The 16,341-nt window shown below is 35.0% G+C and overlaps 1 protein-coding gene across 5 annotated transcripts in view; it reads left to right on the top strand.

Moving 5' to 3' along the window:
• Positions 1 to 14,242, top strand: part of SLC7A2 (solute carrier family 7 member 2) — a 56,939-nt gene extending 42,697 nt beyond the window's left edge. For 4 of the 5 annotated variants that reach the window (XM_053940747.1, XM_053940746.1, XM_053940745.1 and 1 more), the window contains exons 7-12: positions 2,426 to 2,565; positions 6,339 to 6,441; positions 7,616 to 7,815; positions 8,103 to 8,269; positions 8,843 to 8,951; positions 9,530 to 14,242. In XM_053940747.1, the coding sequence (XP_053796722.1) occupies positions 2,426 to 2,565; positions 6,339 to 6,441; positions 7,616 to 7,815; positions 8,103 to 8,269; positions 8,843 to 8,951; positions 9,530 to 9,708 (898 nt within the window). In that variant the 3' untranslated portion in view covers positions 9,709 to 14,242. Of the gene's footprint in view, positions 1 to 2,425; positions 2,566 to 2,971; positions 3,109 to 6,338; positions 6,442 to 7,615; positions 7,816 to 8,102; positions 8,270 to 8,842; positions 8,952 to 9,529 lie in introns of all 5 variants that reach the window. The other variant, XM_053940749.1, reaches the window with a different exon arrangement.
• The last annotated feature ends 2,099 nt before the right edge of the window (positions 14,243 to 16,341 follow it).

Genomic DNA, 16,341 nt, shown 5'->3' on the forward strand with positions numbered 1-16,341 from the left:
ACTAATTCTATTGGGAAAAGCTGATGAATAATATATTACATTTGTATCTATGTTTGTGTGTTCATTTTGAAGGCTCAGTCCATGCAAAGAATTAACAATAAGTATTATAAGCAAGTATTAAACTTAAGCAAGTCTAGTTGACAGTAGCTGTGTTAATTTAGGCTCCTTTTTTTTCTTAACTGTACTGTTATTGAACTCTACCTCTTTGTAGAAGCTTATTACACCAATTTTTTTATATATAAATATTTTCAAACATATGACCTGCAAGTTATCTTTATTAACTGACAAAGTAAACCTCCCCCATTTTTCCTTTTTCACTGTCCATTCCCTGGGACTCAGCAGCTTTATGGGCTCTGTGTATTTGCAGGCAAAATTGAAGACACTAGCTCCACTCCTCATCTTCATTGCCTGTCTCTGTTTTCCTCCAGCAGCCAGTCTGTCTTCTGATATCATCCCTTCCTGTGGTTTCTGTGTGGGTATTTGAGATGTAGATTATAGCTGTGAAAATACTATAATTCATTCCCCTTTGTGAAACTGTGTATGTACCCTTAACATATTATTTTGATTAAAAAGATCAGGGAGGGCACAATATATATTAGTATGTGTTCAAACATATTACACCCCAATTGTAATATGATACAAACACTTTAAAAAAATAGAAAATTGCTTGATACTTGAATTTAGGGATAGAAAAATGTTGATGCCAATCTTTTACCTAAACTTGTGTAGTAAGGAGTCATTTCCATGAACTTCAGTGGTAAGAACACGGGTGCCTTTCAACAAAGGAAAACAAGTTGCCTGTGGAAGCACTAATGCTACCTGCACTCCAACATAACCCTGTAGGCACTAGCCTGAATATGAGTTTGTTGACTGTGGGCAATCATTTAAAGGAACATTTAGATGCTGGAGGGGATAGAAACATGAAGTAGTTCCAGAAGGACACTAAAAGAAATGTAGGACTGACTGAAGAATGTCACAGTTACACAGTTTGTCCTGGGATTATTTTTGTTATTTTCTATATATTTCTCATGGTCCCCTCAGGTTGGACGGTTTCGTTGATTTTTTTCTTTACATTGATAAATAGTAGAAGTTATATATAAGAAACTAGATTAAAGAAATTAATACTGGAAAACAAAGTGAACTGAGATGGTAAGAAATTTTTAGAAATTTGAACTGTCGGGCTCTTTTTACAGTGTATTCTGAAGAATTATATGTACTCCTGTGGAGAGATGAATCTTTTAATCTGTTGACTAATGTTAGTTTAGAACAAAACAAAGGAAACTGTATTTCATGCTCCTCAGTTTAGAGTTACAATGAAGAAAAAACATTGGGATGAATTGCTTTTAGTTTCCTGTTACTGTGCTATGTCATGAACTTGTTCTGTCAGGTAAAGATGTTTGTTAATACTGCCATTATGTATGCGAATGTACATAAAGAAGGGCAGGCTAAATGAACCTTAGAAAGCTAAAACAACAAAAAACTTTCTGGAATTTTTTGGAATGTACCTTCTTTGTAGAAGGTACACTTATACATCAAAATCAGTTCATTTGCAATAAAACTTCTCTCCTGTCTACCCTTAATACTTCTGTCCCACAAGCATTACTGGATGTACCTAGCACCTGTGGCATGTAAGAGCTGTGCCTTCTTTAAGTGATACCGTTGTTTCTCAAAAGTAAGAAAGGAAACCCTTCACCTGGTTAAAAACATGTGTGCTTGCTGCAGAGGGTTATACTGGCTATGATTTCGCCTTTTGTTTTCTTAATTAAAAGTATTTCTCTTTGAGGGAAAGAAACCACCTAATTTAAGAATTATGTTTAAGAGCTTCAAGTTATCAATAGTTTAAAACCTTTATGTGTTCTAATAACATCTAAATTAATTAACTTCTTAAAAAAAAAGTCTTAATGCATCTTGCCTAGAGGTGCTTTAATCGAAAGAATTAATCTGCGCAAGTACACTTGTATGGTGCTTACTTCGAATAACTGTTAATCAGTAGGCTTATATGGAAATATAGAGTGTAAGGGATGCTGCTAATGCTTATTTATTTGCTGCTGCTGACTGACAGACTTTCTACAGGAGTACTAAAGCTTAATTGCAGAGTTAGTGTGATCTCGAACATGTTCCTGGTCAATTAATACCCAAGAACTATGGTGATGGAAGAGAGTTATCTTGCTAATCTGGATTCTGTCTGATGAAGCAATTTCATTACCTAAATTAATATAATTAGAATAATAAATCAACTTTGCAGTTAAATAAAAATTATTTGTCTGATCTGTAGTACCTTGGGCTATGGGGCTTTCTGGTTTTGTCTTACAACCATACATTTTGTTTCTATACATGCCATTAATTAACATTTTTTTTCTTGTCCATGAATACAACTCTGCATGAATTGTGTTTGCCATGTTGCATGTGTTTGCTTTTTACTCAGTCTTCTTGGATCCATTTTCCCAATACCACGTGTAATCTATGCTATGGCGAAGGATGGGTTGCTTTTCAAATGTCTAGCTCAAATCAATTCCAAAACGAAGACCCCACTAGTTGCTACTTTATCGTCTGGTGCAGTAGCAGGTGAGACTAAGAGTTGATCCTTGTAAAGAAAGGTGCACTGCTAAACACGTTGAATATATGGAAATAAACCACTGTTATGCAGCTTTGATTTGCTTTGGACTGAAATGATCAAATCTGCTTGTTGCTAGGTAAAGTAGTCTACCAGTAAAACTTTTCTCTATCTCAGATTTTTACTTGTTGGTTTATCTCAAGTGCTTTCAAAGCCTAGGGTCAAAATAAACAGTAACCCAAAACCAAGAACATCAGTCGACCAAACAAAATCCTAAGAGTAGCAACACAGAGCCTAAGCAAAACTATACCTAAACCCATTAACTCCTCCAAGCTTTCTTTTTGTGTAGTTGGGTTTACCAGTAAAGCATTGTGGTTTTAATAACCTGTACTTGAACTATACATTTTTCTGTTCTAGTCTTCTCGGCTCTATGTTCCCTTTGCCCCGAATTCTGTTTGCCATGGCACGTGATGGTTTACTCTTTAGTTTTCTTGCCAAAGTGAATAAGAGGCAGGCACCAGTTTCTGCCACCTTGACAGCAGGGGTCATCTCTGGTAAGCTCTCAAAGCCCGTGTTACTTAAAACTGAGATTTAAGCACTCTATGCACGTGCATGGTACTTCATATTTTTGAAAAGGGCTGCTTGTTAACTTCCCTTGCATGTACAATGGGAATAAAATTACTGAGTAATCAACGGGTATAAGAACTCCAGATCAAGCCAATCATGGTGGTGGTGATGGCTTTAATGCCACAGAATTCAATTTTTTTTTTTTTTTTTTTTTATCTTTACCCCTGTATGGTGAATAAGCTCATTATTTAATCTGAGTCCCTTAGGTTGATGCTGTACTGACAGGGCTTCCTTGTCTGAGGTAGACCTAATATATTTATGCCATCTATACTGGGGGGAAAATGACTGTCACTTTTTTTTAATGAGATATAAGAAAAAGAATTGCATACAAAGCAGGATCAACTTTTGTGTCAACTACAAGGATTTTTAAAATTGTCTTCCAAAGAAAATGATAGTTGTTTTGTAGGCTTACCTTAAGTTGTGGTTGAGGGGCATGTGTGTGTTGGGGGCTTATGTGTCTGCACATATATGTATACACATACGTGCCTACATATATTTTACCAAAACAATATTTTGGGAGCCGTTGCCAACTCCTAAGGTCAATTCTTAACATTCAACTCTTTCACTTATGTTCATACTTCTTGCTGAGGTACATATAGCTGTGCCTAAATTTCATCGTCATTTTAGTGGGATGTTTAAGCATCCCAGAAAACTGGAATCTTTAGAAGTATTGAGCTCAAAGGAAAATAAATAAGTTTTTTAAGTAATTCAACTATCAAATACATGCCTTAGAACTTTTAGCAACTTTGACTAAAATTAATCTCAAATAAGATGTTTAGGAATTAGACAGAATATTTTTATTTATAGTCAGGGTCATCCTCAGATGCCACAAGACTGGAACTGCTCAAACTATGTAAAGTTTGAGGTCAAACTGCTTAAACTTGACGATAGTGCAGAAAGGCACAGTCATTGTCCAGAGAGTTCCCACATGAAGCCTTATTATCAGTTCCCCTTTCTTTGGTCAGAGTACAAATAGATTGCATAGCATTACTTTTATTATTTCAATTTTATTTTATTTGAATTTATCTTATTGACATAATCTTCTGTAAGAATTTGGAGGTTGCAGTTTTGTAGGATGAAATCAAGATCTTTATGTGAAATCACAGTAATGATGAGAAGAAAGAATAGTGTATTACCCAGCTGGTAAAGTGATTGGTATAGTTACACAGCCCTGCCTGTAGCTCTGCAGCAGCTGACATTGGATTGCTTCTAGACAATTTTAGGAATTTGGTGCATCAACAGCTCACCAGAAAACTGGTGAGTTTATCTACTGCTGGAGAAAGAGTAATTTCTTCTTCTATTTTTTTTAATCCATATTTGGTAATTTGTGGTCATAAATAGTTTTGACAGAATAGTTATGGATGTATGCAACAGCTTATATTATCTGTCTTTTCTATGCATTTGTAGCACAAATAGTTTTACAGCTGTAAGAAAAGCTAAGAAGATGAGATGCCCAATTAAAGTTATGAAGTCAAGACTACAGCTGAGGCAACTGTCACGTGTTATTACGTGACTGATCTTTTCACAGGTGGTAATCGCCATGGCAGACCTCTGCACATAGCAAAATGTTTTGGTGTCAGTCCAGTTTCACCATAAAGGGACCTACTGTTTTCTCTTAGAGTAGAACTAAGACAGGTGGAAAAGAAATACGCTGCCTTTTTTTCTCTTAGTATAGAAGAATTACTAAGAAGAAACTTGCAGGCATTTTTCAACTTGTTTCTAAAGTTAAAGAATATCCAGGCCACAGAGTAGCCTTTTGAAGCTGGGTTTCAAAATTAAATATAGATACTGTAGATGAGGTTTTAGTAGGTTCTGTTCTTCCTCGGCTTTGCTCTTTAGAGCATGAAAAGCAGAGAGGTATTCAAAAATCTACACTGCAAATTGCCTTTTTGGATTTAGGAACATCCACTGTCATTGAAGAAAACAGGATGGTCTTTCTTAATTGAAAAAGAGACTCCCAGATTATATAAAAATTCTGTAATCCAGCAGCCTTGTTTTCAGAAAATCACATTTTGCTTCCTCCTTTAGGATCAAATACCAGGGGAGTATGTATCCATGTGTTTGTGCCCTTACGCAGCTGTCTAGAAATCCATTAACAAAAGCATACCATAAATATTAAATATAAATAGTTTGAATACAGAATAATTTGGGTGTGCATATACACACAGTGTATAAAGACTATATTTAATAGTTTCTTTTGATGTTGAAATTACTGATGATTCAAAAAAATCTGCATCTCAAAAATATTAATAAAATACAAATCCTTTAAGAGGCTCTTAAAGTATGTGTATGTATTTCAAATCAATTTGAATTAACCTTTCATTTACTGATAGCTTCTCCTAATTTCTTTATTAAAAAATGTGCTTTGTTGTGCAAACAGCATAGACAAAAAAAGATATTCCAGAATCTCCAAATGAATATGGCATTAGCTTTTTTAAACACAAGATTTCTATAATAATGTCCACTCCCCTGGAAGTTTCTGCCTCTGAGTTCAGTGATCATAAGAATATTAATTCTTGAGAGATGTTAGTGGTCATTCCTGAAGGTGAATTGAAAACTATTTTTAGTAAGATAATCATTAAAAAACCCCACAAAACTATTTTATTTGAGACAACTCCTGAAAGTCCTCTTCACACAGAACTCTTTCTCAGCTCAGCAGAAATTTTACATCACAATGACTTTTTCTCAGTTTGGCAGTGGGATCCATCCCTTCAGTTTCGGTGAGATTCTGCTGCAGGATCTGAACTTAATTCTGTAAAAATGTATTTTTAATATGGCCTAAATTCAACAATATGTGTGCAAATACTTATATCCAAATGAGTCTGATATAAGCGTTTGATAATGCAGCATGACTGTATGACTGACTCATCAGTGCCTATCTATATGAATGAGATTCCCAACTGTAGGGAATTAGATTTTGAGTGATACCAGCAGCTTAAAAAATGCTAAGGATTATCATGATTTCACTCCTATTGCTGTCAGTAAATCAATAAGTTACACTGCATACAGATTTTAAAATCTTAGCTTCATATATTTTTAATATTAATCTTGGCACTTATGGTTAGACTTGATGATCTTAAATTTCTTTCCCAGTGTGGATGATGCTGTAATTCTCTGTCAGTCTCCTGGAAATTTTTCCATTTCTTTTCTTTTTTAGCTGTAATGGCATTTCTGTTTGACCTAAAGGCTTTAGTGGACATGATGTCTATTGGCACACTTCTTGCTTATTCACTTGTGGCAACCTGTGTCCTCATTCTTAGGTGAGCCAAAAACATCCTTTGTTACTGTGGGGTTTTTTTGGGGTTGGTCAATAAATAAACAGAAGTCATATTTACAAGACATGTTTTTTGTTAGATAGCCAGTAGCTGTAAGCATATAAATGATTTCTAAGAAGCAGTGACTCCTCAAAGAAAACAATGGTACATTGTTACGTAAGTATACCAGTGAGTCAGGTTAAAGCTTCTGGTGAAATTGAGACACCTTTTATTTTCCAGAAGTAGTATTGGCCCAAGCATTAGTCCCAAAGGTACTAAATATAAGCTTGAGTACAGAATTCGGTGAATGATACTTGTATATGAATACAATCTATGCTGTACATCAGGCATATTGCATTTTGGGGACTATATGTGAAAGAGTTTGATGTTCCAGGTGGTTCACAGGATGAACAAGTTCTAATAGTTGCTTTGTATTATTCTACTCAGAAATATAAGACCACATTTTAAGATGTGGTGGCCCTAGAAGAGAGTGCAAATATGAGTGAGATTATAAATACTTCTCAGTAAAACTCTGGTATCGGTCATGTTTGTAAAGCTATGGAATTATATATTGCTAGCTACAGATCACTATATTATGTATTGCTCTTCTTATTTTAAAAAGTCAGCCTTTATTACTTAAGGCTAAGTAATTAACTTTGAAAAGTATAACAGCTTAAATTCAGCTCAAATTCATTGTTGCAATAATTTACACTTTAAAAGAGATGCCTATTCTATTTTAAAAGAATTCACTTACCATAAGTATTTTTAAAAGTACATTTAAAAGCTAACAAATCAGATGTCAATTTTCAGTTAATGCCAGTTAGAAGCCTCTTAGAGTAAAAGAAGCAAGTCAGAAACAAGATCTTACTCTTTCCTTGCTGTTGACTACCAGACCCTGTCCTTTCTTTCTGTACGGGACTGGTCATTTATCTGAGCTATTATTGGTGCATTCAGGTAGCTGAAAAAAACTGTAAAAAAAAAATCTCCAAACAAACCAATCCAAAAAGCAAGTTGCCACGGTATTTTTATATATGACACTGACTAGTAATGCTGTTGCAATGCAGTTATAACTTGGGAAATTCTAATGTTCTAGTGAAAAGAATTTAGTATTTCAGTACATGCCTAGATTCATATTGCTTCAAATCTAGAAGTTATGGTTATTACTCTGTTTTATGCATAGGTACCAACCCACCTATGAGGAACCAAAATACTCTCCAGAAAAAGCAGCTTTGGCTGCAGCTGAAAGGGAATCTGCAGTAAGTGAGTCACAGATAAACATGATAGAAGAGAATCACTTCCATCTTCAGGCCTTGATTAATCCATCCAGTTTACCAACTGAGCAGACTGCAACTATAGTTAACTTCTTAGTGAGCCTCTTAGGTAAGTATTTGGCTGTCCAAACTCATGTATGCATTAACATTTATACTGGAATTTTACTAAAGGCAGAATTAAAAATCCATGGGTAACATGCCTTCTTTCAGTCATACATGTGTCATTCTGTGCTTTTATCCTTGATGAATCAATCTAACCTGTAGTAATTTTCATTTAATTAAACATATTCATAACAACAGTACATGTTGAAGCTTACTATCACTCTTCTTAAAAGTCACTTCCTCTTCAATGCAGAGATTAAGTGACCTATTTCTGTAATTTTGTTTTTCATACAGCTTGTTTGATTTGTGGCTTGAGTATCCTCATTACATATGGGATTCATTTCATTGCTAACTTGGAGCCCTGGAGTATTGGCCTTCTTGCTTTATTGGTGATATCCTTCGTAGTTACCATTCTCCTCATCCAAAGGCAGCCTCAGAACCAGCAGAAAGTAGCCTTTATGGTGAATAACTTATTCTCTTGTTATTCTCTGATGATAGCTTTGGATGGATTCTAATGAGTGGGAGAGAGAACTTAAAGCTGGAAAACAAGTCAGAAACTGATGAGTGTACAATCACTTCTCTGTGTAGTCTGCAGTCCTTTGGACCTAGGACAGAGTATAAATACTTTCATTTTGCACTCTCACTTATGTTCTAAGATCAATTACTTAATGGAAATAATGAAGTATAGTGATGAAGGTCAAGGAATCTGGTGGAGGTGGGGGAGCATTTCAGAATAAGAGAGATAGAAATATTATTTTTCAGCTGTAAATACAGGAATTCATTAGTATATGTCCCACACAAGCTGGAAAGTTTTTCTACAGCCTTAGAGAATATATATTAAACATAATGAATTTAAAAGTTTCAGATCTATAGAAACTGTTGGTTAAACCCAGTGAAAATTTTACTAAAACACCAAAAAAAATTCAATTCTTTATTAGTGATTACACGTTAACTCCAGTTTGTCTTACATATCTGAAGTGTGGCATGCAAATAAATTTATGTTTAATAGAAACATATTAAATATTTCCTTTTAGGTTCCACTATTGCCATTTTTGCCATCAGTCAGTATACTGGTTAATATATACTTGATGGTACAATTAAGTGGAGAGACTTGGATGAGATTTAGCTTCTGGATGTTACTTGGTATGTACTTCTGTTCATTTCAGTCACTTTATACAGCAGAACTCATGTTTCCTATCTTAGAACATTCTTTTCCTTCAAACATTTGAAAAAAATCTCTGTGATTTAATAAAAATCAGCTAATATTTCTGATAAAAAGGAAGAGCATGCTTCAGAAGAAGTATTTATATTCAGTTAAAATTACAAATATAGTTTTTAGGTAATAGGAAGAATTCCAATAAGCCGTGATTTTTTTTCCTAGTAAGTATAGCCAAAATGATGTAGAAACCTGCTTGTAACAGGTTTCTTCCCAGTATATCATTCTGTCCTCTTTTAGATGTAGAAAACGGTATTAATTCCATCTAGATATGAATTAGAGATAATACTTTCCATAACTTATTAGAGCATTTAATTATGCAAAAATGATGCACTGGAATTTGCTGTAGAAACAGGGAAGACCTGAAGCATGAGCTCTGATTCAGATATCTGAAGAAGAATATTCTTTAGCAAAAATCTGTTCAGCCAGAGAAAAATATCTACTTTTTAATGCACTACTTTCCTGAAAACCCTATGAACTTTTTTTTTTTTTCCCCTTTTGGAAGGCTTCCTCATTTACTTTGCTTATGGCATCAGACACAGTGTTGAAGGTCATCGTGGCGATGGAGATGATGATTCTTGTTCAGAAAATAGTGGGATGCAAGAAAAGAACCCAGTGGGTGACCCTGAAAATACAAATGAAAGAGATCAATTTCTTCCACATGAAAGGACAAGTGAATGTTAAACTCTGCAAACACACAAATCTTTTAAACCTTCAATTGGCATTTTACGTGCAGACTGAAATTTCAGAAGCTTTCTGCCAACATGTGCCTCTTGAAAGTGTTTACGACAAGGCCTAACTGATATTTTGGACAAGCTGCTAATCCATCTTCATAATTTCAGAACTGACAGCATGGAAATTAGTATTTAATTTTTTTTTTAAGTACCATTTGGCAAGCAAAAATTTGGAGACATTGTTTGAAGTGTCATCCAAAATCACTGGCAGTCATCAGACAAGAAGAATTTTAGAACTGTCTGCAAGAAGTTCTGAGTATTTGACAATCCATTGTGAACATAAGTGCCTTTCATACCTTCTCCTTATCTTTGTTATGTGTTTTGGTAACAATCTAAATTCTCTTCTTTCTGTTGAAGGAACTCATGGGAGATAAATTTCATTCATATAGGCCTGGAAAGTATTTGCTAAATGAATGGTAATTGTATGGATTAGATACTTTGTAAAAATTAGAGGAGCATTTGTTTATGTAAAAAAAAAAAGTAAATTGCTTATCTTTACTAATCATGACTATTAATCTGTAGTCATGGAGAACTCAAGCAGTGAAGATACTTAAAAGGTTTTTAGTCCCTCTAAATAGCATTCAAGATTTCTACTTAAGTGCATGCCTTTTCTTTGAAGGATGCTTTTCACAAGAGAAGCTCTTTTGTTTTCTGCAAAATCATCTGGGAAATAATCTGTTGGTTACAGTATTGACAGTGGCAATCAGATGTGATTTAGCAAATTTTGTGCTTTTGACTTCAGAAGGGCCAGAATTTTATCTGACTAATTAATTTGGTACCTACCTCCAGCAGTCATCTAGTTTTCCTCCTTATTACTAATTATTTCCCCATATATTTTCTCCTTTATACATGTCCCAGAATTGCTATTGCTGAGATTAGCATTACACATTGCTTCTCCTAAGAAAAATTAATGCAGAAAATCCCAGCTTTTTTTTCAGACGGTAGGGGAGGCTAAAAAAAACAGAGGTCTGGGTTTTGGAAAAAAAAACCTTATCAAAACAGTATTTCATTGCTTCATTAAGCCTTAAAATGTATGTTAGCATAGCACTTTTTTGTGAGCCAAGCCTACATCCACAAATCCATTAATGTGGGTATGATGTCTAAATGCTAATTTATGTAAAGAACCAAACTGGTGTGGCAATGGTGGGTAAACAATTATTTTAATGCTGCTAAAACCAGAAAATGTTTTTCTTTCAACATAAGTCACGTTATCTGTCACAGGCACCCAGATATTTTAACACTTTTTGTCAGCAAGGAGTAGGTTCAAGTCCCATGAAGGATTCCACAATATGAAGTCATTTTCCAAGAATATATTTACAAAAAATCCTTCCTTAGAGTAAGAACTGTCTTAGACTTTGTCATGGAGAGTTGCAATCTGTTGCTGGTACTAAGCATTGGTATTAATCTCCATTGTTAGGTATAAGAACTTTAGATGCCATGAGAGCTATATGTTGGTTGACAGTGAAAAGCACCTTACTTTTTATAATAGCTGGAATTTTATGAAAAAAAAAAAAAGAAAAAAACAAACTACTTAGGCTGCTTCTGTCTCTCTCCTTTTTCAGAACAATAAGTTGCTCTTTTTAATCTTAAAATTACTTCTTTCCCAGTAGTCTTAAATCCTCAGCTTCAAAAAAAGCCATTGCTGTGGGAGCAAGTCAGCCATGCCCATGTGAAGATTTTGTGTGACGTCTTTACAAGCCTACAGTGAAACACAGCTCTTAAAATTCCTTCCATATCTCAGCATGCTCCCTCACAGACTTACTTTTTGCTATGATGGTTGATGCCACAGAATAGGCCAGCCAGGCTCCCAAGGCACAAACTTCTGCTGTTCTGTGCTGTGCAAGGAAGACTCCATTCCTGTCCAAGGCCATCCTAGAGAATGTATGTGTGCACACCTATCCATGCATTTGCATCTGTCTGAAATTAGCCCATAGCAAATTTGATGTACTGGTTAAAATAATTTCTGTATTGCACTGGACTTTTCCTTTCAAGGGATACTGTCAATACAATTAGCTTCTGACTAAAGCAACTGCTAGCTAAGGCCTCTGGAGAGAACTAAAGGAAGTAAATTTTCTAGCTTATTTTCCTGATGGATGTGTCAGCACTTTGTATATTGACAAACTCCCCTTTCACTTAAATGAATATTTCTCCCCACTTGTTATCAAAATTAATTATTTTAAAATAATAGGATGTGCCTGTACAAGTGTTGCTAAGACAGATGGGAGGAGCTGCAGCACCAGAACTATCCACATAACTAATGAGATATAAAATGAAATTAAAGGAAAGGCATTGGGTACTCTTAGTTGCTTCAACTGCAAGAAGCTTAGTTATATGTTTGTATAGTCATTATGAGTCAGTGGCTGAGTGAAAACAGACAAGCCAGAAGTAAGATATTTATGGTAAATTTGATGTGCATTTGTATATGCAGTCTTAAAATTCCAGATGTTTTAGCAGGACTCAGCAGAAGCAAAGGACATGCCATGCTAATCCTTACACAGAAGCGACGGATGCAAGAAATCTTGATCCTTTTCTCACATTTGCTGTATCTCTGCACTTGCTGAAAGATCAGCTGAAAGCACAAGTCCATTGGAATTAAAGAATTGTTATTTTTTAACACAGTTATTGGTATTGTAAAATGTTCTGTGCAAATAATAACGGTATGTATTAATACAAAATGTCTACTTTTAAAAGTAGCTTATTGGGTTTTTATTTCCTTTGTATAAAAAAGTTCTCATAACCTTTTTTAGTTTTTTTTTGCGGGGGGGGGGTACATTCAGGATATGCCATTAGATAAAGGAATAATAATTCCTTCCCTAGTTGGCTTTAAGAAAGTAAGCCAAAGCATATTTAACAGAGCACAAATAAATACTTTTGTTCTGATCTGTAGGAGTTATAAAACATTTCTGAATAATTCATGTTAACTGAGTTAATGGGATTTTTATGAGGTAACTTAGATTTCATTGCCTGTTATCATGGATAAAACTATTCTGTTAGTAATAGCATGCTTTTTCCTGCACAACAAATGCTGGTCAGATTCCTGAAATCTGTCATATTGTGCTTATGTTGCAAAGTGTTAAAGCCATTTTTATTACCTGCTGTTGGAGAACTAGCCGCAATAAATGGCAATCGTAGTGATACAGAGTTACTTATGTACTTAAACAGGAACTGACTTGTGTCATCCAGAAACTTTGAATGATACAATGAATTTAGAGGCAAAACTTGGTAAAGCTTAAATATATATTCTGTATATTATTACACAATAAATTTACTAGTCTAGTCACCTTTCCCCTAAAATTTATGAAAAAAAAGAGATATATTTAAGAAATATAAGGTACAGTGTTTCATAGAATTTTTTATAAGTGCCAATATCAATGTGCCATAAGCATCCTGAGGGGGTGACAGTGCAGGAAACCTGTGTGGGACTGTGCAATTGCGTATGAGGCTTTTGACACTGGGACACATTTTTTTACAGTAGGAATTTAATTAACAAGAAAATGAAAGCACCTTTTTAATGCTCTTAGGCCCTAATTCTTCCTAAACATGCTGGGAAGTCTGTATGAATAGCAGTATGTTCACTGAAAGCACTGAGGTTACTCAGTGTTAAGCAAATATAAATTTTGCAAAAAGAGCGGGTGGTATTTCATATAGTATAGGATCTTTGTGTTTGTTTTTAATTTCCTGTACCTTTAGTATTTCTTTCTGGTATGTTTTGAAGACCTCTGCATATTTAATAGTTGGACCTTTTCAAAGCTAAATATGATGCCTTTACCCAATGCTGATCTATTTTCTGTTTCATCTTAGAAATCAAACTCCTTACATGAGCTGAGCTGAGGGATTTCTGTGCATAGACATGCAGACATGCATTACAAAGAACTGTATGTGTATATATTTTTTTTATTGTCAGTTGGACAAATTCTGTTGTCTTTCTATGTTTTCATGAGCCTTGTACGAGGTCAACTCCAGCTTCACCGAGTTTAGTTGGAGTCAGAATATGAGGATTTGAATATTTAGGAGAGCTTTTTTTCTTTTGTGTTACCAGAAAGTAAAGCATGAAATATGTGTTACATATCTTTAAAAACAATTATGTGTGAATAATTTTAAAAAACATTAGCGTTCATATCCATCTTTTCTTTTTGTTTGTATGTACATTTTAGTCATTATTCCTGTATCGTATGCTGCTGAGCATTCAAAGTGTAGATAGTATGATTATGATGCAATTCAAACTGCAAATTTGTATTTCTTTGAAGTGCTCTACCAGAATGAAAAGTATTGAATTTTTATGAATGTAAAATTGCTTGTATTTAAGAATATGGTGCTTTTTTATCCACTTTACAACAGAATTGTTACCAGTGACATTTTTAGTTACCTTGGTTCCAAATTTTAATGGAAATTACATTGCTCCTCATTTACTGTAAAACATGCTTTGTGGGATAACAATAGTGCATTTGTTCCATATTTTTAAATAAAGTTGAATATCACTTGTATGTCCTTCCTACAGCAGCTGTAACTTTAACCACTACAATAGCTTTAGTTAACACTAAAATAATATAGTAACTTAACATTATGAGTATGCCAGATATCTAATGGCATGACATTACACATAGTACATTTAAAATAAATAACATGATAACATTGTATGCACTGTATAGAGGGAACAGAGAATAACAGCCTTTGATTTGGGCATTTTGTGTTACACTGCCAAACCAGAGATGATGTTAGGTTTGATTTCCAGAGTGGGTGAGTAACCCTCAGCTTCATGCTCAACTTTCTGAAGCACCAAGCCTTGTCCTGGTATTCACCCAACCACAGAGTTGGATGAATAAACTCATTGCTGTCTCCTTGTTCCCTTTTTGTGAAAAAAACCCAAACCAAATCAACTCACCACAACACTAACAACAACCCCCCCCATCCCAATCCTACAAAAAAAAAAAAAAAAAAACCTCCAAACCCCTAAAAGACCCCCAACAAACCAACCCCAAAACCTTCCTCAATTTTGAATAGTACTGTGAGTATAGCAAGAGAATAAAAGCATGCATCTAGGCAATGGTTGACAATAGTCTGGACACAGAACCCAACTGACAGAGCAAGATTATCATCTGGCCCTGTTTTCAAAGACATTTGAGTAGTCATCTTTTTTCACAGACTTAAAAGGGGCTATGACAGTATTTTTTCTGAGGTATATTCTTTCTAAGGAATCATAGTATTCAAATTATTAATAATCACCTTACTGTACATACAGATACACTAAGACTGGTCTTGAAAATCCTGGTCCCATGAAGCAGTGCAATAGGGCCACTGATTTAAATGAGGACAAGTCATTCTGCAAGCATGTCATCACATTTAAAATATTACTTGAAAAGATGCATTTAATCTATCAGCTTACTCATGTGGAGGACTGGGGTCCTCACATGAAGGTTTATATTAGATTTTTCTGATGGCTATAAATGAAAATATCTTTCATGCATACCCATTGTAAAATAGGACATGTAAAATTCATAAAATAACATTCTTCATCATACACATTGTACACATAGGAAAAAGGAATATGTTAGTTTAAATATGTCTTAAAATTAATGCAGTTTGAGTGTTATTTCCATGTGCTATTACCATCTTTTCCATAATACACTAATACTTGAAGCTCAGACACCATTAGATCATTGACTTACTCTGTGTGTGAAAGCAAATGGGAAATTTCACCTAGGAAGGCACATAAGGATTGCAACCAGTAGTTTTGCAGATGACAGGAGAAAAAAAAGCCCACTCTTCATCATAAGGAGTTGTGAGTATTTCCACTGCAAATTTGCAGTTTATACTATACAACTTTTCTGAGTTCTCTCTGAGGTTTCATTTACCTTAAACCAAAGACTGATAACCTTTTGAGATATACTTGGTATTCTAATTGTTTCAAGGGGAAAACACTTTTAAAATATCCTGTAGCAACAAAAATATTGTTTTTTAAAATTTGTTACAGGTAATGGATGACATGTTTATGACACACTGATAATAGAATGAAAAAGAGATAATGAAATTTCATCATCCTACTCCACTCCTGGGCCCTACTGGTTTCTTTATGCTAACCAGGTGGCCCTTGGTGAAGTCTCAGAGCAGGGTCAGGCAAGCAAGTCTCCAAACTCTGCATGTGTGTGTATTTATGAGGGTGGGGGAGCGTTATGCATGGACCTTCTAACTTTTTGTGTGGATGGAGATGAAGCCCAGGCTTCCTTTAAATAATCTGTAAATACTTTGCTCTCATATCTGCTGTGGCTTTGGAGCTGTGGTCAGGCACACCATTTTTATTTATTTTTATTCACATTGGGCTGTGGTTGTGTCTGCTTTGGGGTCTGCCTTTGATCTCTGACAGCCATTATTTCCCCCTCCCCCTCCCCCGCCCGCCGTTCAAACCCAACCTTGCCTTGCACCTACCTTTGTGGCCCCTCCAGCCAAACAAGGGGGCCGTACAGGGGTTTCTCCTACAAGAAGACCCTCAAATTTCAAGAAATGGCTTTTTACAGCTCATTGTGAGCAGAACCACACATAGCGGCAGACATCAAGTTTACCATTTTCATCTATTTGCTAGCAGCAG

The sequence above is a fragment of the Vidua chalybeata genome, chromosome 4, assembly GCF_026979565.1.
Source record: "Vidua chalybeata isolate OUT-0048 chromosome 4, bVidCha1 merged haplotype, whole genome shotgun sequence".
Taxonomy (NCBI): domain Eukaryota; kingdom Metazoa; phylum Chordata; class Aves; order Passeriformes; family Viduidae; genus Vidua; species Vidua chalybeata.